This window comes from Rattus norvegicus, chromosome 5, assembly GCF_036323735.1.
Source record: "Rattus norvegicus strain BN/NHsdMcwi chromosome 5, GRCr8, whole genome shotgun sequence".
Classification (NCBI taxonomy): domain Eukaryota; kingdom Metazoa; phylum Chordata; class Mammalia; order Rodentia; family Muridae; genus Rattus; species Rattus norvegicus.
The window spans coordinates 122,963,916-122,988,795 of record NC_086023.1 but is presented as its reverse complement, the minus strand read 5'-3'; the positions used below and the strand labels follow the sequence as shown (position 1 = coordinate 122,988,795).

The 24,880-nt window shown below is 43.8% G+C and overlaps 1 protein-coding gene across 4 annotated transcripts; it reads right to left on the bottom strand.

Moving 5' to 3' along the window:
- Nucleotides 1-1,491: 1,491 nt before the first annotated feature.
- Dynlt5 (dynein light chain Tctex-type family member 5) lies at nucleotides 1,492-24,228 on the bottom strand. 4 transcript variants are annotated; one of them, NM_001135030.2, is made up of 5 exons: nucleotides 17,022-17,223; nucleotides 15,114-15,231; nucleotides 10,938-11,029; nucleotides 4,127-4,251; nucleotides 1,492-2,560 (listed from the first exon to the last, which is right to left on the bottom strand). In NM_001135030.2, exons 2-5 carry the CDS (start codon nucleotides 15,212-15,214, stop codon nucleotides 2,357-2,359), a joined length of 522 nt encoding a protein of 173 aa, NP_001128502.1. In that variant the 5' UTR covers nucleotides 15,215-15,231; nucleotides 17,022-17,223; the 3' UTR covers nucleotides 1,492-2,356. The 4 variants fall into 4 exon arrangements, with proteins under 4 accessions (NP_001128502.1, NP_001402882.1, XP_006238521.1 ...); XM_006238459.5 differs by lacking the exons at nucleotides 15,114-15,231; nucleotides 17,022-17,223 and adding exons at nucleotides 22,240-22,359; nucleotides 23,757-24,228 and having other exon boundaries at nucleotides 2,125-2,560; XM_008763889.4 differs by having other exon boundaries at nucleotides 2,125-2,560; nucleotides 15,114-15,287; nucleotides 17,022-17,276.
- Between the last annotated feature and the right edge of the window lie 652 nt (nucleotides 24,229-24,880).

Here is a 24,880-nt window from a genome sequence, read left to right as displayed (position 1 = left end):
ATTTCTTGAAATTCTCTTTGCCTCCGTTTGCAGTTTGCAGTCAAGAGGAAGTCGTTATTTCCTTTCACAAAGCCTCCTACAAGTTCCTTCACTGGATAAAGACATTCTGCAATATTCTTGGATAACACATTCTAATCTGTGCTGTTGTCACATGGGCATCTTCCTGTCTCCACATCTGGAGTTCTAGGGTACAGATGTGTCCTGCTGTCATTTCTCTAAGACCCTAGTCCTCAAGGATGCAGATCTTCATTGCTATTTTCTGGACAGTTGGGAGTTGGGTAGCACAGTCAGTGCACGCGAGTCTTGCTTGTAAGCAAAGAATTAGATTTCATTGTTAGGTGATCTGTGCACTCAGTGTCTTCACCCCAGTGAGGGGAGAATAAAACTTAAAAGGTGGAGAACAACCGAGAGATGAACTGAGAGTGATCAGAGAAGGGGAGGTGGGAGGATGGAGATGAATAAAGAAGGATCTGAGGAGAAGGTGAGACCTGAGTTTGCAGAAAAAGGACACAGGGTGTCCTACAGTGGGGGGGGGGGGGACAGGAAGGCTGACACTCATGGAGGGGGAGCTGTTTCTTTGTCTCGAAGCTTTGAGTGGTGAATAACACTCGCCTGAAAATTAGTTGGCCTGGGTAAGTTCTTACTCTGTTTTCCTGTGCTGTTGGGACTGCTGGAGCACATCTCTGAACCGATCTCAGTTACAGCACATGCTAGCAGGCCTGCAAACTACCTTTTCCATTTTAACTGCTTTTGTATTTTAAGGTTTTACTTACCAACACAACCTGGGAGGGATGGTGAGAAATTATTCTACTGACTAGAAGCTAGAACTCTGAAAGGAAGTCATCTCGACAGCAGACTTTCTGGAGGTAAAGCTATTTCTTCATTTGACTCATTCCTCCCAAGCTGCTGTGTGATTTCATGGCCATTGTCTGAGAAAGAAACCGTTGACAAAAGCATGCTGCTGGCTGCTTCCTCCCCTGATAATCAAATCCACATGCGAAACTAGGGTTTGGAGACAGGCGCGTCCTGGATATGGTCATGATTCTATGTAGACCCCCTAAAGCACTATCAGAAAAAGCCCAGGAATGCATTTAAAAACTACATTTGGTTTCACCGAAAAGTGAGACATCAAAAGACTTTAAAATGGTGAAGCATTGACTGGGCTTTCGTTTGCTAGCATCTTTCTGATACGGATTACATGCAATTTCCCCCTTACGAGTATAACCTCGCTAATCCTCTCCATGTGTGAGCAATTTGTGTCTGACCTTTAACAAATGTCCTCTAGGCAGATGACTTGCCAGCCTAGAGCAATGGCACAGCATCATTTCACATGCACACAAAGACTTGAAAGCCCTATAAAAACAAACGATCCGTGCTACAAGAGGCATCAGCCAGCCGCAGAGCCATTTCAGCCCTGTAAAACGTCAATGCCCATACATTCAAAAAACCTCACCAGGGTCGCCTTAGTGCTAAACTCATAGGAGCGAAATGGCAAACACACATGTTTTATTTGTTAAGCTGCCAGCTTTGTGTTCTGGGTAAAAGGTAGGTCAGGAAGAACTAGTCAAAAGCACATGGGCACTGTGTATTTAAAGGTAGTGTCTCTTCCTGATGTATGATATTAGGTGCTATGGGCGCATTTAGTATTAAGCATCATGTATATTTAATAGCACAATGCCTACTTTAGTGTCCTTAAAAGCCTGTATCCACTTTATAGTTTCCATTATTGAAGAGCCAATGTTCAGTTCTCTTGTAATTTTGTAAAGTGCAGACAACCCACAAGAGCATCTAGATTTAGCCAGTGGCCCCATGGGACCATGGTAATTATTATGAAATCATTAATTCTATGTCAGCACTTTCAACTGTCAGGTACATGGAACAGCAGTTGCAGCTAATGAATGCCACTCAATTTATTAAATGTAAAATGAAAACCAGTATTATTTTATATGCAGCACTGAAACCTATTAACATTTGCCATTTTTGTGTGTCATTGAATTATCCTATCCTATACGATATATATCCAGAGTATGTTGCCATATATTTCTAGAGCTTTATCAAAAAGTGGTCCAGGGAATTCCAGCTCTCCAACTAAAAGAGAAATAAAAATTAGCACCCAAAGCGATATTTAGCTGGCGTTTTTGTTTATGTGAACCGCACTGACTTCTGCTTTGAACAAACAAGACTGTTTTCTTAGGCTCCCCTCCCCCTCCGCCAGTCCTCACAAGCGTGATGGAAGCTTCCAGTCCTTTGAAATCTTCATCCTGTCTCTTTCCCACAGCTTTTGCCAGTAGAACTTTTGTGGATAGAGACACCCAGCCTGTTTCATGATTTCGGGACACGTGGACCGTTTTTTCAGTCACTCAAAGTAAACTGCATAGACATTTGCAAGGGCAAAGAGAGTAGGATTTTTGAAAGTATAGGATGAGACGGTGTCACTTTTAGGATTCCAGAGGCATCTGCTGCCAATAACTATGCTCTGATCATCCCGCTGTCCGATGTAAACGGTCACAATTAGTTTATACCGCGGAATCATTAACTGCTTGACCTGGGTCTTAATAACCTAGAAAGTGAGAAAAAAGAGGGACAGGGAGTTATTTAGTCACACTAAACCTCACAATTGTTAAATGTAGTATAAAATCAGAAGAGAGTATAACTCGGGAAGGATGGAGGGGACCAAGAGGAGGAGGGCAGGGAGGAGGGAGAGCACGATGTGAGAGGGGAGTGTAACAGCAGATGTGTGTGAATGGACCATAATGAAGCTCGTCCCTTTCTAGGCTAACTTTAAAAAGAAATACGAATTAAAAAACGTTTAAAGAAAACAGCACGGTGCACTGTAGATGCTTTCAGTCTCTCACAGAGCCCTAAGTAAACTTTCCTTCAAGTACTACCCTCGTGGGGCAGGAGTCCAGGAACAAATAACAACACTAGCAATAAGCCGCCGCCGGCATTTCTGAAGCATTTCCGAAGACTTTCAGGAAGCTTGTCATCTGCAGGACAGGATTCAAGGGATTATTACATCCTTTGAAAGTCTATAAAGGATGGTGTCCCTTTGAAGAATGCCATGACTAGGGCTATTTTCATTTTCTGGCCTAGTGAGGGAAAGATATTTTGCAAATTCCCACAACATAATAGATATAAATATTCATCCCAGAGATAGATATAAAATCCAAAGTAGAAGAAACTATCATAAAATACACTGTGGTTGATGAAACATGGAACTATAGTTAAAGACCACGATATACATCATCAACATCACTCAAAAATTTCCTGTGGCAAGGAGAAAACAGCCCAAAACCAAGAGAAACAGGTTTTGGGTGAGGTGATGGCTCATGGGTAAAGCACTCATACAAGTGTGAGGACCTGAGTTCAAGTCCCCCAATCCCAAGTAAACGTCAGGCACGGCAGTGGGAATTTTTGATCACAGCATACCTACAGGGAAGTGGGGCAGACACAGGACAATCCCAGCTAACTTGGCGTATGTTGCAGTGAACATCGGACTCTTAAACAAGATGACACGTGACAGCTAACACAAAAGGTTTCCCTCTGATCCCTACATGTGTGCAATGGCCCATGCATGCCCACATCCACATACAGAAGCACACACACATACCATATGTACACATCATACAAATGTATAAGATGGTTTTTTTTAAGTGGCATGGACCCAGAGAGCTGGCTCAGTAGTTACGAGCACTTTCTGCTCTTACAGTTCCGTTCCCAGCATTCCCAGCAGCCAGCTCATAACGGCTTGTAACACTAACTCCAGGGGATCTGCTCCCTCTGGCACTTGCCACACATGTGGCATGCACACTTTGTGTGCATGTGTGTATACACACAGACACACACATACACAATAAAAATATAACTCTTTTTTTAGAAAAAAGTGGAATAGTTGTATACAAGCAATAGATTTGTCGTAAATCACACATATAATGATAGTTCTAAACAAAGGCTCATCATATACACACGTACCTGTGCACAGTATGAGCTAATAACTATTTCTATAAAATATAAGTATGCCACTGAACTGATTCTGAAAATGAATTCTTTTCTTACAAAGCAGAAGGAGGGCTGTCTTTCAGCAAATAGTGTGGTTAGAGCTAACACTGGGCAAATTGCACTGTACCTCAGAAATTGTTTTAGTCATTTGTCTGCAAAACTCCGGGTCATACTTTGCTTCTTGTAGATAGGTAGTTAGTACATCTTCCAAAATACGATTGACAGTGGCCACGGGGAAAGGTTTGGTGGGACCTAGAAATGCATACGTAATTTCTTTAGAAGTCGTTTCTAATCATACCCATCTACCTTATCTGTTCATAAAAAGAACAACTGACTCATGAAACCCTTTTAGTCATCTGGGTGAACTCCAGCTATGGGAGACAGAAGTCACAATGAGGGTCAGGTTTTTCTGGAGAGAATGGGGGTAGGAGAGATAATAAACTCAGAATTTACCAGGCTCCCTCAGGAATACAGGGAGTTCTGCTGACGTTAGCACCACAAGCTTCTTCTTCACTTCCCAGTGTTGGTGGCTGCTTACTTCAAAGCCTCAGCACCTTTCACACTGGCTCCTCCTTGGTGTTTACACTCAACCCACACTGCTCTAATCCACCCCACTGCGGCCAGAAAACTTGCTTGGAAAACCTAGATCTTAAAATGGCATTCTCTTTAGGAAGGGTCTATGCGCACCTGTGGCCTGTGTGTGTCCTGTGGCCTTGTTCCAGCCACCATAGCTCCCTGTGCTCTAGTCTCGCAGGCCCCATCTGTCATATAAACACACTTGTGTGTCTTTACCCTTGTCCACTCTTTCAGATGGGGTCCCATCCACCCTCCATCTGTCCATTTAAGGCAGGTCCACTCAAGTTCCAATTCTGGCTCAAATGTCTTTCCCAGGCACGTCTTCTCTCTCAAATCTTACCCCTCTCATTGATTCGAGACACATGAGTCACCTTTGCTGTCCTGGATACCTGAAAATAGTCGAGGCATCCTGCAGTTCTCTCCAGTGCATTAGAAGCAAGACCTGGGCCAGTGGGGTGGCTCGGAAGATAAGGGTGCTGGCTGACAAGCCTGATGATTGGAGTTTAATCCCTGAGACCCACATGATGGAAGGAGAGGACCAACTTCCAAATGTCCTCTGGCCTCCATGGGGGTGCTGTGGTGGTGTTTGCATGCTTGTATGCACAGATGCACGCACAGGAATAAATGTAATAGACTGTTAAATAATAAACCATTAAAAAGGTAAAATAGGAGGAAAGCAATGGTAAGATGGGGTTTTTATCCTCCTCAATGTTTTAGGGATAATTTCTGGGGTTAGTGGATTTAAACATTTTATAGATAAAAATCACTACACAAATAATAGTTACGGTTTGCTGACCACAGTCTATGTGTCAGGGGTTGTGGTAAGCATGTATTTACCTTATAGTATCGTTTAGCAGATCTTTGAAGGGCCTCTGTGACATATTTTGCACACATGGGAATATGGAGGTGTAAGCCCAGAATCACACGGTAACAGAGCTGGGACTAGACGCCCAGGCTTATCTGGCTTTAAAATTGATATTCCCAGTCGCATTTCATCCATAGACAGATCAAAGCTTCAGACATCCCTGGAATTATCTGTATTATCCTTCTGGTATCTGCCCTTGCCACTACTTGGCATGCACAAGGTGCCAAGGCTTGGTGTCTAGGGGCTGGATAATTGCTGAGTTAGTACAGAGGAAATCGAGAATGCTTTCCAACTCTCTTTTAGCAGTTAACATTATCTATTAGTGTTTATTCGCAATGCCTAGATCAGGTAGGGGCTAAGGAAGCAAGGCACACCATGGTTGGGACGATTGTAAGAGGATTTAATGAAAGGATTTAATGAATGGGGGAAGTCTGGGAGAGAAAAGGAAATTACAAGCGATAGGGTCGTCCCCTTCCACCAGTGGAAGCATGCCACCCTAGGCCTGAGCAATCCAGGAAGGGAGCTTGGAATAGATCCCAGCAGGGCTGAATGGAAATGGCTCCCTTAGGAGCGCTCTGTCCCTTGGCTGAGAGATGTAACCAGTCCGAGACGGAGACGTGGCGGGGTGCCAGGGCGGCAAATCCCCAGGCCTCACACGCCTTTCATCTCTGCGGAAGCTTCCTTGGCTTTACTCAAGAGTAGGCTACAGTGTAGGACTGCAGTCCAGGGAGCTCAGTCTCCTGAGGCTCATTAAGAGAATCTTTATTTTGATGATATAAGAATGATTTAATCCGATTTAAATTTAATAGGAAGCCCAGACATGGAAGTGTATGATTGTAATGTTAAGTACTGGGGGGCGAGGGTTAAGTCCAGTCTTGGATACATAGTGACTGTGAGACCAGCCTGTGCTGTATGTGTGACTTTGTCTAAAAAACAAAAAAGGAAATCAGGTGGGGACCAAGCAAAGGAAACATTGATACGACCTGAAACATTAAAACACCTGTTCAGCAGGAATCTCAAGCAGTTACTCAATCAGGTCCTGCTCTGGACCCCAGGAGCCAGGGATTGGGGATCAGAGACAGATTTCCCTACAGCGAGCCTGGGTGCCCTCTGGTCTCTGTGTGCATTTTGTGGAAGGTGCTCCTGTGCTCCTACCTTTACCTGGGGAGCTGTGGACAGCTGATAGCTTCTGGAGGCGGGACAAACCTTTAAGGCGTGTCCACTATGCTCCTCTGGGTGGTCCTACACACAGGAATACATGGACAGCACATACTACAGTCAGTGGGTTACTGGGGTTTGGGATGGGCGTGGATCTCAGAGGAGGTTAGGGGAAGGTATTGGGGGTCGAAGTACAATACTTGGAATGCTCAAAGAACTAATAAAATTACTTTAAAGAAGAATCCCAACTTATATACCCCTATTGAGAAAATCAAATTTGAAGGTGACTTTCTCCTTTGTATTGAAAATATTAAAAGATTATGCCATTAGCCTGGACTAAATTAAATGCATTATGTCATCCTGATAGACACCCCACCCTACCAAGCACTCACATCACATGCCCTCACTTGGCCAATATTAGTCCCAGGGAATCCATTCTGCCTTATGTTAAGGTACCCATCCTCATTATTACACTCAGAAAGTGGATAATTCTTCTAGTGCAGATATATTGGTCAGGGCAGTGCTCCCTGCCCCCTCTCACCCACGGGGGCAGCATCTGCCCGTCTGGAATGGATCCTCTCCCTCTTGTAGTCATGAAACACTACAGCATCTGTCACTGACACCCGTGAGTCCAAGTGCGGAGCGCAGGCGATTGGCTCAGGGGTGGCATAGCTCTAGGCAGGCCACAGGAACACTGTCTTTAACGCTTCATTTCAAAGTAGAAGTGTGTAGAAAAACAAGTCGGCCCCTTCCTTATAGCAAAAGCCATGATTTATAAACCCCAGGAACTACCAGAGGCCACGTTACTCAAGGTTGGAAGGAAGAGGTCGGAAGGAAGGCCACAGCCCGAGGATGAGGAAGTTGTACACATTAGCAACAGAAGAGCATCTGCGATGGGGGAGTCTGGTTCCCAGTACTGCTGTGGTCTACTGTACCAACATCTTCCCCATACACTGCATCCCCTTTTGTCTCACAAACGTGATTACGCTTTCTAAAACTATTTCTCTACATAGTAATGAAGCCTCATTCCTCACATTCTATTGGCTTTTCCCTTGCACATCTGGAATCACCTGTCACCTTTCTCAGACTCAGAGGTGGACATTCAAAGAGATGGGGGCAGAGGCAAGGCAAGCTCCTGAAGTTCAGTGACAACTAATGCAATCAACAAACCTTGTCCTCTCCATTCTGAGATGTTTTCCCCCCTAAGGAAGAAAATGGTATGGATTTCAAAAGATCCGAAAAACAAGAATAAAACTTAAAAAAGCAAAACAAAGCAAAACAACAACAACAGAAGACCCAAACCTAGTGAAAGCAAAAAGCCATCTGTGCCATGACTTCTCTAACTGAGATAACAAGCATTACTCCCAGGCCTGGCGTCCCACAGTTGGGAGCTGCAGGCTAGAGGGTCAGCACTTCAACACTGTCCTTGGCAATGTAGTGAGTCCGAGGCCAGCAGGAGCCATCTGAGACTAAAACAAAACCACGAAAGAATTACTTTCGATTATTTTGTGCTATGATTTAAAGAGATGAATTATATTTTTAATGGTTAGACCACTGCAGTGGCTACAGTCTCAGACTGAACGAAAGGGGGAAAGGAGAAAGCCTTAAGAACACTTTTATCGGGTGTCTAGAGAGATGGCTTAGCTGCTCTTCCAGAGGTCCTGAGTTCAATTCCCAGCAACCACATGGTGGCTCACACCCATCTGTAATGGGATCTGATGCCCTCCTCTGGTGTGTCTGAAGACAGCGACAGTGTACTCATATACATAAAATAGAGGAAGAAAGAAAAGAATCTAACTGAAACTCTTCACCGATGTGATGTTCATGGTCACCATCTTAAAAAAGAGTTACCTAATTTTAACCTGAGCTCTAGAAATAAAGTCCAGTGCAATACTTACTCTATAATGTATGGAGGCCACCTTGAATTAAACAAGAGATAGTGACGTTGGTGACGGTGGGAAGGCCCTAGTCTGTCCCTTTCAGCTGCACTTCCAGAGAATGGGAAGCAATGTGCGTGAAGCACCTCACTGACTCTCACAGCATCCCTGGACCTAAAGACCTTTGTGTTACTTACACACAAAGAGAGCTATGATTTCGGGTGCGTTGCTTAAATATCACTTCTCTGGGCGAGTCTCTAAACTGGCACTCACCCCCAGACAAATCAGCTGCCACAGGCTGCTGTTACTTTCTCCCATTCTCTCCTCTCTGGGGCGAGTGAGCAAGGGTTAAGTGGCGCTTTATTCTGAGAAACGCAGGCTTCCCATTTCTGTGTTTCCCCCTCATGAACTATATTCTTGTGTCACTTTATTTATGGTAGCTATAATCATCTAGATAAAAGGATAAGCACACATAACCTAGGATGGCTTTAGATGGTACGGTGGTGGTGAGCTCCTATCCATGGAACCACGTCTCCAGTCCTTTTTTTTTTTAATTTTTTTTATTTATTCATTTATTATATATAAGTACACTGTAGCTGTCTTCAGATACACCAGAAGAGGGCATCAGATCTCTTTACAGATGGTTGTGAGCCACCATGTGGTTGCTGGGAATTGAACTCATGACCTCTGGAAGAGCAGTCGGGTGCTCTTAACCGCTGAGCCATCTCTCCAGCCCCCACGTCTCCAGTCTTAATGATAAAAGGCCTGTGCTACGCAAGTCTGCTTTCAAAAGCAGCCAATCAGCTCTATTAATAACTAAACTGTACTTCCAATTCTACCTGCCCTTGCGTTTATTTGCCTTGCGAAAGGTACTGAGGAGCCTTACATGTAAAGATTGTCTTACATCAACTTGATTCAGTACTGGGCAGGAGAGTGGGGAGTGAGGACCATAGTCAGCCAATCACCTACATTCAAAGGCCAGCACTTCTGAAACTTAGACAATTATTTGCTTGTAGCAATTGGGGGTTGGGAGAAACATGGAGATTCCCGTTTAAACTGCTTTATCCTTGATGTAATTGGATTCCATTCCAGGCCTTTCTTCCTAGCACTTGACTCAAAGTCACAGGCTGCCAAGAATTAAGAGCCCGTGATTGATAAGGCAGAGAGTGGAGGCCCCTACCTTTAATCCCAACATCCAGGAGGCAGAGATGTGTGGATCTCTGAGTTTTAGGCCAGCCTGATCTACAGAGCTAGTTCCGGGACAGTCAGGGCTACACAAAGAAACTGTGTCTCAAAACAACAACAACAAAACAACAACAACAACAACAACAACAACAACAACAAAAAAGAAACAGTTTGCATATTGGAGAAAACTTGACCCAAACTCAGGTCGCTGACTAGAGAAGCTAAGGGCAGCAGCCGGACTTAGGTACACCACTAAAGCAAACTGGATGGTAGGAACATTTGCTGTCTACCGCAAGCAGTGTGAAATGCTAGCAGCCTACCCTGGAGCCTGTAGTATTGGACTGAGGGTCTCAGACAACCACCACAATAGTACACGCACCATGTAAATGCATCTAAAGTCACAATGTGTTTGTCCTCCTTTTATCTAAGTAATTACAACTTCTCAGAATGAAATTGGAGGGCTGTCCACTATAAGAAGATGAAGAGGGATGCTGTGTTTCTAACTCAAATAGTATTGGGATCACTGCAGAAAACTGGCTATAAGGCCTAGCAGGCTGGGGTGATGGTTTATAATTTTCTTGGGTTTAACAGGCCACAGGTGGAATTACCCTGGCCCACAGAGTCCTTCTTTGCTTCTTGGTAAGCCTCTGTGGAATTTATGTAGGGCAGCAATTATATATGAATTCAGATAATCATAGGCAGGCACACACTTAAAGAAAACAAGCAGATCTGTAAAGAAACAGGGGTGGGAAAAGGTATTTGTAGTGGACTCCACCTGGGAGCACAAGGGCAGGTGTGAAAGCCTTTGTTTTCAGAGGCCCAAAACCTCAATGGCAGTAGATAAACATCTCTGTCAACAGGGGACCAGAGTGGGCTGCTTCTGCACTGAGGGATATTTTTTTTCCTACACCATCAACAACCTTGGTTGGTTTTGAAAGATAAACATCAGTTCACATCACATCTCTTTCACACACACACACACACACACACACACACACACACACACACCCATCTCCATCAAGAAATACCCAGTGAACTTGAATTCAGTCATATATTATACACATTTATGGTATCTAGAGGTAAACTGGAGATTTAGGTGAACCTGATTTGTTTTGTTTCAGTTTTTCAAAGCAAGACCGTAACTCTGTAATTTGCCACCCGCTTTCTCAAATTAAGGCCCCTTTTCTAGGACTGAAGACAATGCCAGGCTACCGCTAAGCCAGCACTGGTCACTGAAGTCAAGGTTTAGCATGCAGACCAATGACAGAGCAGCACACCTAATTGGTAGGTGTTTTCCATCCGGACTTGAAGGCCAGAGGACTCATCGTGATGGCTGGGCTCATCCGAGTGGGACACTGTACAGACAGAACTAAAAGCAGAGGAGGAAACACTGATTAGTCACAAGGCTCACAACACATAACGTTGCTTCAAGCAAGTACATTCAAACAGGCTAAATTTTACTGAAAGGAAGTTTCCAATAAACTGTATAAATTGCCCAACGGCTTATTTAAAGTCTGAAACACTTTAGAGATGGGAACACTGAGAGATATAGAGAAGTTACTGGGACAGAGTCTCAGGGTCATGGTAGAAGCCAGAGCAGGTGCTGACCTAAGTCTACCGGGGTGGTGCAGTGAGTGTTTCAAAAGCCATTGTCAATGGAGCCCCCTAACAAAGACACAAAAGCATACCCCACAGTAAACAAGACTCACAAATGGGGCTTGGCGGTGGATAAAGAAGCTTAGCATGTTGGGAAACAAATCCACACAGACAGAGGGTATTATAAAAAGATCATCCCTGATAAGTTCCACCAAATCCCTTTAGAATAAAAAAGGAAAGAAATGGGACACTCACCTATCTACGTGGTGAGAGAAACCACAAGTCACTAAACTCTAAGAAGTCAATCAGTGTCGTTCACCTTTTTCTCAGCATTAAAAAGGATTGGTCTCCAAGGCAATATGATCTGATCCAGGTGTGGAACAAGAAACCCAAGCAAGGAGGAGCCCCTGATGGGTTCTGGCACTGTGTAATTCAACCTAACCCATCGAAAACCAAGGAGGACTAATGAGCTACAACGTTCTCCCCCAACGTCCCTCCACCTGCGAAGATGGAGGTTAAGACAGATGCCATTTCAAAGGCAATGCGCTCTCTCTCTCTCTCTCTCTCTCTCTCTCTCTCTCTCTCTCTCTCTCTCTCTCTCTCTGTGTGTGTGTTTGTGTGTATACATTTGTATGTAGGGGTGTGAATGTGTGTTCAGAGTGACCATTTCTCCAAGTAAAGGCTATCTTTTTGCTGTAATTGAATAGGAAAGAGTTATTTAGGTTTCGTTTGTTTTTTGAGACAGGGTCACACTATGTAGCTCTGGCTAGCCTAGAACTATGTAGACCAGGCTGGCCTTGAATTCCTGGAGACCCACCTGCCTCTGCCTTTTGAGGGGGTCAGGACTTAAAAACATGCACTGTGCTGAGCTTATTTGCTTTTAATCATTGGGATTTTTCTTTCCTTTCTGTCTGTGAGAAGTTTAAAATACTTAGTTTGCAGATGTTTGGAATTAGTGGGATCTGCAAATTGACATATTGAGAAAATCAAGTCACTCTATTTTTAGAAGTCCTTTGATACAGTATAGTTTTCGGGACAAATTAAAGCTCACTCACAATGTCCGAGAGGGTGGTGACATTCTGACTGCCTTTGTCACGGTGCATCTGTGTGGTGGTGATTCCACGCTCTTCCTTCTAACACCTGCTTTCCTCAATTTCCTGCTGTGTTTGAAGTAGCAACCAACCAGTTAGGCCATTGTGGCTACAGGTGTTGAGGGCGGGGCCAAAGATGATAGACGGTTTCTGCCTATGAAACCGACGGTGATTCTGGGGTGAGTTTATGTGCCTATCATTATGTGTGCTGCCTTCAATTTGGCAACACAGCACCTACCAGCTATTTTATTTGATCTTTTCAACCTCCTTTGATGCTGTAAAGAAGTCATCATTCTCTCCATTTGAGAGAGAAAAGAAAGGAGGCCAAAGACTAACTGTCACACATGTAGGGAACGTGGGCTTTGATTTTTTCAAATATTCCATTTATCTTGCAGTGGAAAAGCTTAATGTGTGCTTACAGCAGACAGAGTGAAAAGGGGGCCATGACTAGTGGGGATCGTGGCTGCATTCAGATATGTGTGTGTGTGTGCAGTGTGCAGAGTGCAGGAGGTGTTGGTGTAAGCCTTTGTTGTTTTCTGGTATCATACTAAAAATTCACAGAAATCAGAGTGATGCACAATTCATATCAGCTGACTTTAAAATACAAAAGGAACAGCCATTCTTGTTACCCTTCTGCTTAGGGTTATTGAAGCCTAGTGGCCAGTGTACTCTATGCTATTACTGCTATGAAAACGGTATCTACCGACTGGGCAGTTTCCGAAAACCAAGGGTTGAAGTCTGACATATAGATTAGAAGTTTTAGAGGCTGGTTTGTTTTTGAATTATTAAAGATGGTTTCTTGGAGTATTTTTTTGTTTTGCATCTCTGTGTGTGTGAATGTGTAAATGTGTATATGTATAGGAGTGTGTGATTGTGTACAAGTATGTAAATGTGTGTGTGCATAAGTCTATATGTATAAGTGTGTGTGAATACGTGTGTATGTATTAGTGTGTGAGCGTGTAAATGTGTATATGTGTAAGTATGTATAGGTGTGAATGTGTAAATATGTGTATGTGTAAGTGTGTGTGTATGTATGTATAAGTGTGTGTTTGTGTGTGTGCCTGTGCATGCAGATGCATATAGAAGCCAGAGTTTGCTGTCAGATGTCTTTCTTGATCCTCTTCACCTTACAAATGGAGGCTGGGTCCCTTGCTGAACCCTGAGCTCCGGAGTCACCCTGTCTGGCTAGTCAGCTTGCTCAGGGGGTCCTCCTCTTTGCTTTCCCTTCCAGTCCCCTTATTACAAGGTAGTTCTCACATCCATTTGGCTTTTACAGGTTCTGGGAATTCAAACTCCAGTCCTTACACTTGTGTAGCAAGGGCTTTACCAACTGAGCTTCTCAAGTGTCTTTTTCTTTGCACGTTAACCATGTAAATACTGTATGCTCTTTGTAAAACATGCAAAACACATGGGAAAGTGCAGAGTAAAATTATATTACTAACCTTGATGCTTAGGTAATGACCATTAATATTAAAAAAGAATGTTTTCAAATATATAATTTTACATATACAATCCTACTTTGTTTTTGCTTTTGCTTGAAACTGCATCCTAGTCATATTTAAAATATTAGCTTAATATACAAACATTTTGCATTTCACTGTTTCTTCTCCAGGCCATTTAAATTGCTTCCAGTATGCCACTATTATAAGTGAGCTTTAACATGTGACAGGGACTGCCAGTTTCTTCCCAGTGTTGCTCCTCTCCTTTCTTGGCAACAGAGCCCTAACATCTCTTTCTAAATGAACCGCAAACCCTTGGCCCCTTACTGTGCTGCTGGAGATCTGTGGCTTATGAACCAGTGCGATGCAACCAGAACTGACTGGGGAGAAATTCGAGGAAGATTTCTCAAAATAAAACAACAGAACAAAACCCCAAATCAACAAATGTAAAGTAACTGGTAGGAGCCGGTCTTCAATTTCCTCTGTTACTGGAATGTGTGGTGGACGGCCCAGAGACTTCATGATTCGTCGACTGGAAAAGAACGGCAGTGCCTCGGTCTCTGAACTGCCCTTTTCTTATGTGGGGAAAAAATGTATTTCCATTTTGTTTAGGGCACTGTTTTGTATTTTTTTAAAAAATGGTGTTACCATACACATTAGATATTACTGGCAGACACTTGTTGAAACAGACTCCTCTAGGTCAGTGGAGTCAGCTGTGTGAAGGTAACTTGCCCAGTTTTGTTGGGGGAGATGAGGCTGTGCCAAGATCTTAGCTGTTTTACTAGAAGCCTGGCTGCCTTGATCATACAGAGGGAATGCCTAGGTGACCTATTGCGTTCTTTCTGCATTTTCGAGGCTGACAATGTCTCCAGTGGACTACAACTTCAGAAAACATTTTTAAAAAAAGCTTCATTATTTTTATTTTAAAGTGGTGTGTGTATGTGGTGCATGTGGTGTGTGTGTGTGTGTGTGTGTGTGTGTGTGTGTGTGTGTGTGTGTACATGTTCTCAGGTGGCCATGGAGGCCAGAGACATTGGATCCCACTAAAACTGCAGTTAAAGGTGGCTGTGAGCTGACGTGGGTGCTGGGAACTGAATTTGGCCCTTCTTCTCCAGTCTGAACTTTTATTTTTGAACATCGTGTTTATGTCTGTTTCTTTTCCAGTATGAAAACTGTAGCATGTTGAATGAGAATGTTCCTCAGAGGTTCTGGCATTTGAACATTCGATCCCCAGTTGGTGGCACTGTTTGGGGGAGGTGGAGGAGGTACAGCCTTGGTGGAGGAAGCCTGTCACTACTGATGGGCTTTGAGAGCTGAGCATACTCACACGTTGTTCTCTCTGCCTTGTGCTTGTGGTTCACGATGTAAGCTCTCAGCACCCTGCTCCAGCCGCCGTGTCTGCTGCCTGCTCCCATGCCTCTGTGCCATGATGGTTATTTACCTCCCTGGAACCATAAACTCGTGTACACCCGTCCTTCTAGAAGATGCCTTGATCAAGGTGCTTTATCACAGCAACATAAAAGGAACTAACTCAAGGAAGGCGGTAGGGCCTCCCTGAGGCCAGCTGGGCCCTTTCCTCATCCTTATGAACCATGGTCTGATAGTTATGGGTTAGCATGCGATGGGTTGGAAATGGAGAGATGAAAGAAATATGGAAAATTTAAAAATAATGTATTCATCATATGAGTGATGACTTCAGAGATAGATACTGGGCAAGGAACATTGCAGTATAATATGGGGTAGTTATATTTTCATTTCACTTTTACTTTTATTGTTTTGTGGACGGGTCTTTTGTCTGCATGCATGTCTGTGTGAGTCCTGTGAGTTCTTGGTGCCCACAGAGGCCAGAAGAGGGTGTCAGATCGCACGAGACCGTGAGCTGCCACAGGGGTGCCAGAAGCAAAGCCTGCTTCCTCAGAAGAGCAGCAAACCCTGCTTCCTCAAAGAGCAGCTCATGGTTCTTGACCACTGAGCCATCCCTCCAGCCCCTTGGTAAGTTTTTAGAAATTGAAGAATTCCTAAATTTTGAAAGCATGGAACTATCAATGTCAGTCCAGAACGCTGGCTGACACGAAAGGGCCTCAAGGCTCTTTGAATGGCTAAAGACAAGCCAAGATCCGCTCACTAAATGCATTTACACTTTCAACTGCCAGTATAAATACAATAAACACACTGGCTACATTTCCCAACACTCCAAGTGGATGAGGTCCAGTTCTGTGATCCAACCAAGGATTTCCTGACACATAGCCTCACTGCTTAGACAATGCTACAATCGATTTTACCTTAATTAACTGAGACAGTGTTTTGCTGTGTAGTATGGATTGGCTTGGGATTTGCTAGGTACAGGAGGCTGGCCTCCAACTCTGTGATCTTCCTCACCTTTGCTCCTCAAGTACATGTGCTGAGAATCTGATCTAAAAGCTGGTACAAGCATTCAGCAAATTCATGGTAGAGACAAGAGAAAGAAAGTATATCTTATACAAAGGTACTTTTATAAATCAAAATGTGTAAAATTCCATGTAAAAATCCAGGCCGTGCTTGGAAGTGCCTGAGCTACTTTTGAGGACAGAATTGTATTCAGGTTTCTTGAAATAATAAGAGTTATTCTTGAGAACGAGAATAAATTTCGGGGTTTTGTAGCTGGTGGCCACCCATGTCCCTAAGAGTGCCTTCCCGTCAAGTTGGGAACTTGTCATTAAAGTCATGTGCTTCCCCCTAGTGGATAGACATTGCAGTGCACAGAGAAAAAGCTATAGGTTCTGTGTTTTTGTTTTTGCTTTTGTTGTTGCTTGTTTTTAATTTAAAAAAGCTTTTAAACAAGAATTTATTGGCTACAATGTGTCAGAGTTGAGAGAATTGATGATACAAAAGATGCATTTAAAATTAGATATCTATGCTCTAGGAACATGATATAGAGAGTAAGATAGAATATACAGAGACTTGCTTAACTGGGGATCAAGACTATCTGTGGACTTTTTTCTGATTACGTCTAAGACCTAAAGCATGCCAGCTCATTTCCTAGCAGTAGATTGTACTTCTTTTCCAGAAAAGCAGCTTTGTGGAAATCATGCAGTTCCATGATACCCCATTTGGCCTGGCTTTCTAGAAGTTGAAACTTCAGGAAGTTGAAAACTTCCACAAATTAAATGAGAAAACAGCAGAAGGCGTCATCTCATGGGAAGCATTTTTTTTTCAAGAATAGGGATGGTTTTCAAAGGACAAAGAATACACCTACCTCTTGTGAAAAGTCTAGCCCTGGCCTGATGGAAGTCAACCTAGAACGGGAGATTGACAGATCAGTTATGGGTGTGATCAGTAGGGCCAGCTCTTGATGTTGTGGGCGACTGCTCATCGGAGAGGAAGGGAGCTGAAGGGCAAGGCCAGACCATAAACTTCTCTTGCAGGGCCTGAAGGAGGCAAGGTTTCTAAGCCACACTGCAGTCATGAGAGGTGATGCTGTGTGTGTCTGAGCCCTGGCTTCCTCACATGACTGTGAAGTCATCAATGATGGGTGTGGTCAGCACAACAGATTTCCAGTGCAGAGGAAACCCCTACTCTCCTCCTCTTTCTTCCTTCCTCCTTTTCCCTTCCTTTCATTTTTTGAAATAGATGCAAATGGACCCTTTGAATACGGAAGCTAAAATAAAGCTTGCTTTGTACCAAACACTTGAATAAGCACTTTTTCTAGGTTGTGAGTTCATCTTACAAGTCACTCCAGACTTACTATATAATGGGCCGTAAGCATAATTTCAGAGCAAAAGGACATAATTATTCAAGCATTCACATGGTGCCATAATTGCCCACTCACTGATCAAAATATTTCACGAAGGACAGTTTTGCGCGCGGGTACGATTCTGTCTTTGAGATGTCATACTAGGAGATATGAAAGGAATTAAGCTCTCTGCCTCTGCAGAACTTAGGATTTTATTATTTTTAAAGCTTATTATTATTGTCCATCTGATGTGTGCACTGAACAGCTCGGTCTATTTTTATTCTCACTGGCGTCAGCAATGTCTGCTATTCTGTCTACCAGCATTTCACTATCAGTATAGGTGCAGAAGGCACCTTGTTCGAAGTTTTCTGAGGCTGTCACGTTTCCCCATGGTTTCACCTGGAAAGTAACTTGTTATGTCTCTAAGTCTCTCTCTCTGGGGCTAAGCTGCCTCTCAGCTCAGTGCAGATGGTACTATATCACATGCTATCTGGTTGGTCTTCTGTCTTCCAGGCTTTCCTGTCAGGGATGCAAAGAAAGGATAGCCTGACCTAATTTCTGATACATGGGCTCATGGCTTGGAATCCTAGAGTAAATTGATCCATGTAAATTTACTCGTCCACATGTTTACCTGAGCAGGTTCTCACAAAGTTCATGACGGTGGCGCCTTCCAATTTGGTCAGTCACTGAAATGCACATCGGACTGTGAAGGAGTTCCCCAGTAGCTTTTGGTTTGCCGGAACAACAATGATCTCTAGGCTAGACCCCGTCAGGACTTTTGTATGCCTAATGTGTGGGGCAATGGCTGACATGCACTAGAGGCTCACCGTGTCTTGAGTAACTAACAGGGAAGTCAACATAGTGTGGCTGAGCTGCTCTGCTGGCTGCCCTCAACACATTCCCATGGAGAATGGTGTACGCCCACAGTTTTTTGTTCTGTGCCATCATGAGAACTTTGGTTTGAGGCAAAAGAAAGACTTTAGTTTTTAACCTTCACCCAAACCTACAGTAGAACTACTGGTCAGAGCTCATATTCCCAGATAGCTTGCTGCCTTAGCTGGGGAAAGTGACTTTACTTCATGCCTTCTGTTTCCATTTTAAGGACAAGTAATGAGAGCACTTGTGCTAATGCTGTTTAATGTCTGCCTGAGGGTGAGCCTTCCATCAAGTAAAATGTCAGTGTGAATACATGCTGGGACTCACAAGTGGAAAACCCAAGGTCTCCGTGAAGAAGCAGCCCATGGCATTCATGCAGATTATACATGGATCGCCTCTTTCTGTGCAATGAAAATATGCAGCTAATAAAGGACTTCCTTCTATTTGCTAACTCAGTGGTTTTAGTGGCTCAACCTGCTTGAGCTGCTGTTTCTTTATTTGGAAATGGGAATGATACCCGCACCTGTTTCGTAGAGGAGACATTGACAGACATTTCTGGAAGAGGTCAGACAATGGGACTTTGGGTTTTGTGCACCCTTGGCTTTCTGTTGCTGCTGTGGGTAGACACTGCTGCTGCTGCGATCACAAAGCTGCAGGAGGCACTGTACTGAGCGGGCACTCCATGCCTTAAAATCTGTATTGATGGACAGTGAAATTCAGCTACGTAATAACCACTCCTAGCTGGGAAACCATACCCAGCCATACCTCAGACTGGACTTAGTGCTTGGCTTGCCAGCTCCAGTTATATGAAGCTTCCCGGAAGCAGAGCTGAGGCAGATGCTAAAGGCTCAACAGTTGTTACCATTTCTCTTCTTCTAAACTGTTTAAGTGAAAAGTCAGTTTCAGATTTCCCAGTGGGGTGCATGAAAACCAAGAGTGGAAAGTCATGAACTAGTATGCATTTTTAGCCTGCTAGGATAAGGGGGCCTGGCTTAAAAGGTTTCATTTTGCTGCTGGGTGCAGTGGGGCCCTTCTTGATCCAAGCTACTCAAATGATTAATGACTTTATGACCAGCCTGGGCAGCAAGGTTACCACCTTAACATGATACTTCCCTTTCTTTAATAAAACGTAAAAATGTCTTATAAAATATAACTTGAACAAAAAAGATCCAATTCTGAAAGCAGGTGACAGTAGCAACATGGAATACATGCTCAGTCTTTCTCTCATGACACAGGAGGCGTTCACTCATTCGTTATGCCCAGGATGATAGTTAGACACCAGTCACAATTCAGAGAACTAAGACATAAAGGTCAAGACGAAAGAACAAACCCATGCTGATCTTATACCAACATCCCCAGTAGATCTACCTGCACTCTTTTCTTTTCTTTCCTTCTCACTGTCTACTGCTATAAAGACAAGTGGGTTTGCAGTGTTTTGACAGAGCTAGATTTAAAAACCAAACCAAACCAAACCAAACCAAACCAAACCAAACCAAACCAAACCAAACCAAACCAACAACAGCCCCATCACATACAGGCCTATCAAGAAAGGGAGGGACAGACAGACAGAAAAAAACTCTTCAGTTTACAGGTAGAGGTGGTCCAGGATAGGAACTTAGTTTCCTAAAGAGGTGAGAAGGAGAAGGAAGGAAAGCAGAAGAAAAGAGAACATTTCATACAAGGAGTGGGGTTCTGGCAGTGGTTGGGGCCAGGCAGAGCACTGAGGGAGAGTGCGTATGGCTAGAGGGCAAGGTGCCCACAGGAATGGGGAGGATGGGAACAATACCTGGGGACCCCAGAGCCGTTCTCTGAATTTGGTACTGTATTTTTGCCATTGTAACAAGTTACTTGACCTGAAAGTCTCAGCTATTCCACAGTAAACAGTAAGAATGAGAAGGCCTAGCAGGATAGGAGGAGAGGGTTGGGAGGGCTAAAGGAGATAATGTTCAGGTCCTGAGTGCCCTTCAGGAGATGACTCATAATGCTGACATTTAGCTTTTGAAAAAAGTGCTTTGAATTAATTTTCAAGAAAAAGATGCATCATTTCCAGACACATTATTAACATAAAATCAGGTCTCCATGTGAGAGACACTAATATATCATAACTTTTATACCAGTTGATGATGCGCATGAAGGAGAATCACTAATACCACAAGAACTGTGGTTTGCAAAGAACAAACCAGGGCTATGAGATGGCTCAGCTGTTAAAGACAGTTACTGACAAGTCTGATGACCTGAGAGTGATTCTTAAACCCTCATGGTGGAAGGAGAGAACCACATCCTGAAAGCTGACCTTGACTGTCACACACATGCTGTACCTGGCACACGAGTCGCCTTCCTCTCCCCTCCTGCACAAATAAATATAGAAAAGAAGCTAGTTCTTTAAGTTTGACCCCACCCCGATTTCAGATGACTTTCTACTATGTTTAGGAAGAGTCGATGGAAATAGAGATGTTACTTTGGCGCTATTTTAAAACCATGGGGCCGTTCTATCAAATTCTTACCTAACTGGCCTTGATAAACAAGTAAGCTGCATTTAGGTAGACAATTATTTTTATAGATGTTTTAAAAGAACACGTGGTTGCCTTGGTGACAGGGCCTGTAGTGATGAGAAGTAGCGAAAGGGAAGTTTAAAGCTTCCTGGTAGAACAGAGAGAGCCCAAGTCTAATTAGCATCCATGTCTCAAAGTAAGACGTAGAAGGAGGGCTGGGGTGTAGCTCAGTGTAGAATGTGCAAGAGCCTCTGGGTTTAATCACCAATCCCCAGCCTCAAAAGACAGAGAGTGCATGAGAGAAACCTTGTAGTGGTTTAAAAAGGAGCAGCCAGAATGGCTGAGGCTTACAAACAGGAATTAATGACTGAAGCATCCTCCTTCTGACCTAGAGTGGGTTTCTGTTCTGGTATACTGTTTTCCAAATATGTAAAAGAAAAGCAAGACTGTGTTAGCAGTCTACAAACTTGTAGGAATAAAGTGGAACTGTAAATGAGCGTGGGCACCAGCCGAATCACTCTGATAATAAAAAAGATTTGGCTTCCACAACCCCACTTAACCTTGGTCTGTTTGGCAAAGCACACTAAGTCTTGCTTCCCAACCATGGCATTAACACAGGGTGTCCTCAAATCGGTCTGTTGTATAAGTTGATTGACTGCTATGTCCGGTCATCTGTCTCATTTCCCTGCCGATACTGGTCAAGATGAAGTACCGTGGAAGTATTCAAGGGGGATTCATCTCTTTACTTGTGCAGATGCCAATCATGTAGCAAGAGCCCAAAAAATATTCATGACCCTTGACCCACTAACTATACTGTTGAGAACCTAGTAGAGAATCATTATACAGTGAGAAGAAGAAAAAGAGAAGAAGAAGAAGAAGAAGAAGAAGAAGAAGAAGAAGAAGAAGAAGAAGAAGAAGAAGAGGAAGAAACAAAACAAAACAAAACAAATTGAAAATATCCAATAGTTTGAGGATGATTAACTGATCCTGGTTGCACATTCATAAAATATTATATACCATTTAAAAGGATATGCATAAAGACTGAAAATATAGTACAAAATTTGTGTTAAATAGGTGATGTTGATTACAAAACGTACAACTATGCAGTTTTATAATATTGAGGAGGATTTAAGGGATTTGTGAGGGTGGTTGGTCTCAGGTGTGTGATTTTTTTGCATGGTGAGAGGTAGTTTTGAAGGCAGTAGCCACGCTCCTAGCATCAATGTAAGCCTCTTCTCTCATTTAACTATGGCTCTAAGGACCAGTGGAGCACTGTGTTTGCCCACTGCTACCTTGTTCTATTCCTAGGACAATGTTTCAGCTCTTGGTAAACATTGCTCATAGTTGGAGGCAATACACATCCAGGTACTCACTTTTTGACCCGCCAGTGACCTTCCTTCTGTCGGAACTCATGATTATTTGGGGAACACATGCTCCCCCTCTTCTTCATTGCAGGAAACAGTTTATCTTTAGACAAAGCTGACATCATCACACTATAGGAAAAAATAATGTTGCAAAAAAGGAAAAAAACATGAACATCTTTTAGTTTTTTTAATTAAATTTCATCCTAGGTAGAGGACTGGGCTGCTTCTATGACCCTTTTGAATGGGGGCTGAGATTTCTGGAGAGCAATAATGTGTAGTATAAGTAGTTATTTTGTTGTGCCAATACAACTGGAAATAGGAAAATTTCTATTTAATAGTGTACCTCATTCACACAAGCAGACATTAATTCAGAGCCCAAATGCTTAACTGATGTAGTGGGAGAAAGTCACTCTGGAAAGATTGGCAACTATAGAAAGATGCTGTCCTGTACTGCAATTCAGCGTTTTTATTTTTGCTCTGAGTCTAATCTTGCTGTAAGTCCCCTAGTTAATATTTGCTGCTGTGGTAGGCAATGTGGTACGAGCGTTTGCGCTTGGATAGACAGTCAGGAGAGGTACATTGGGAGTTGCCAGTTCTACAGAGAGCTGGGACCTATTTGCTATTTGCGGAGGCTACCAGTCTTGTAAAATATGGCCCCATCCTTCACTGCGAAACTTCAGTTAAAAAAAACTTAACCAACAAAGCTATGAGGTCAATCATGGGCCTAAAGCAGCCTCAAAAGGGAGCCAGAGGTCTGTTAATTAAGAGAGCTATAGCTGAATTTTGATAGTGGAGTCTCCTGATGGTCAGAGCTCTCGTTTCCATCAAAAAGCTAAAAGCATCAGTGTATCGACCTACACATGCGCAATAATGAAGAGTGTCCACACTTTAAGCCTATAGCCTTGTTTTGTGGTTTTGACCTTCTTTGGGGTCCTTTCTAGAAATCATAGGAAGAAATTCCCTAAAAAGGAGGTCAGGTTTACTAAAAGTTGAGAGAAACAAGCCTGTTACCTTACGTCATGAATATGCTATCTATCTCATAAATATTCATACACTTTAAATTCCGCTAGAAACAGCTCATTGCACCACCCCGACCCCTTTCGCAGCCGGTGCTTGTCTCTTTGGAGACAAGCCTTGTTTTACTCAATAGCTGGCTGTTTAAAGCTTGCCTCAACCGACTCTTCCTTTCCAGAAGAACTAAGAAATGCATTCCTAAAGTGAAGGTGCCTCCCACGCTTGTCAATTCCCCATAATTAGCTGGTCCCTACTCTGTTTGCTGACAAGTCCTCCCTAGAGAGAGACTCCAGAGGAGTTCAGAGGTCTTCAGATGTACAGCGAGTAGCAAAGTGGTCGCCAGCGGTCACCAGATGAGTTGAGCGTCACTCTTTGAAGACCAAACTTCGGATCCTTTTTTTTTTTTTTTTTTTTTTGAGGGCTGGATGCAGAGATCGCCCTTTCCCCCACACTGGCTGCTCCGTCTCCAGCCTTCTTTCCTGGGCCCTCTGTCCCCAAGCGCCTGAACATACCTGCTGTTTTCTGGGTGGCAGGTCTGACCACCTGGCCCTGGGATCGTCCTCAGCAGAGCTGCAGAAGACCCGCTGCTGTGTCCAGCATCGCTTGGTGGAGCAGTCCCCTAGGGCACCTAGGCCGTCTCCAGGGTGACCTCGTCAAACACTGCCCGGGCCGCCCCTCCCCTGCTTGGTGGACCTCTCCGCCGCCTAGGCATCCCACCATCACTGTCTTCTGGAGCCTTCCCAGCCCGTCTGCCTTGTACGGTTGCCACGGTCTGACTGTGAAGATGCGTCCTCAGAACCCTCTTACCCTGTTTCTCCCTCTTCCCCCTCTCCCGCGGACGTCGCGGGCGCCAGTGGGAAACATGCAAATTTCCCAGGACAACAGAGACTTGAAGATATAGAAGCTGCCCGTCCTCCCTCTGCTGCTGACAGATGCTGTGCAGCAGTTCAGTTGCTACGAAACGACTCTCTTTACAGAAGTAGCACACCGAAAACTAGTGTTAAATGATGCACCTGGGCTCACCAGAGCACAGGATTTTAAACTGCTGTTAGAGAAGCAGGCTGCGCTCCTTCGAGTCCTCTATGGACTCCAGACTACTGAAGCTTTAGAAGCCTTGCCGTGAAGGCATTTCAGATTGAGAGTCCATCTTCTATCCTCCCTGCTGTAGTGGACACCCACTGAAGAGACAGGACGCTGCCCACAGCGTACAGCCTACAGCAGGGTCCTCCACAAATGTTCTCTTGGTCCGCAGGGGCCAGGACGGTAATTAGCATCCGGATTCCAGCGAAGTGTTCAAAGAGCACTCAAGCCCACCCAGATCCCTGTTTACACAAACATAAAAGCAGGAAAGATTGCCCATTGACTACTACCAACCAAGTAGATATCTATTCCGTGACCAAGGGCTGCACCCTCATTTAAACTTAAAGCCCCGATGTTGTAGAAATCTTGTTATTCATTTTTATTTTTTTAATGATTTATTTATTTTTATTTTGCATGCATTGGTTTTCTGCCTGCATGAATGTTTCTGTGAGGGTGTCAGATCCCCTGGAATTGGAATTGCAGATAGTTGTGAATTGCCATGTGGGTGCTGAGAATTGGACCTGGGTCCTTTGGAAAAGCAGCTAGTCCTCTTAGT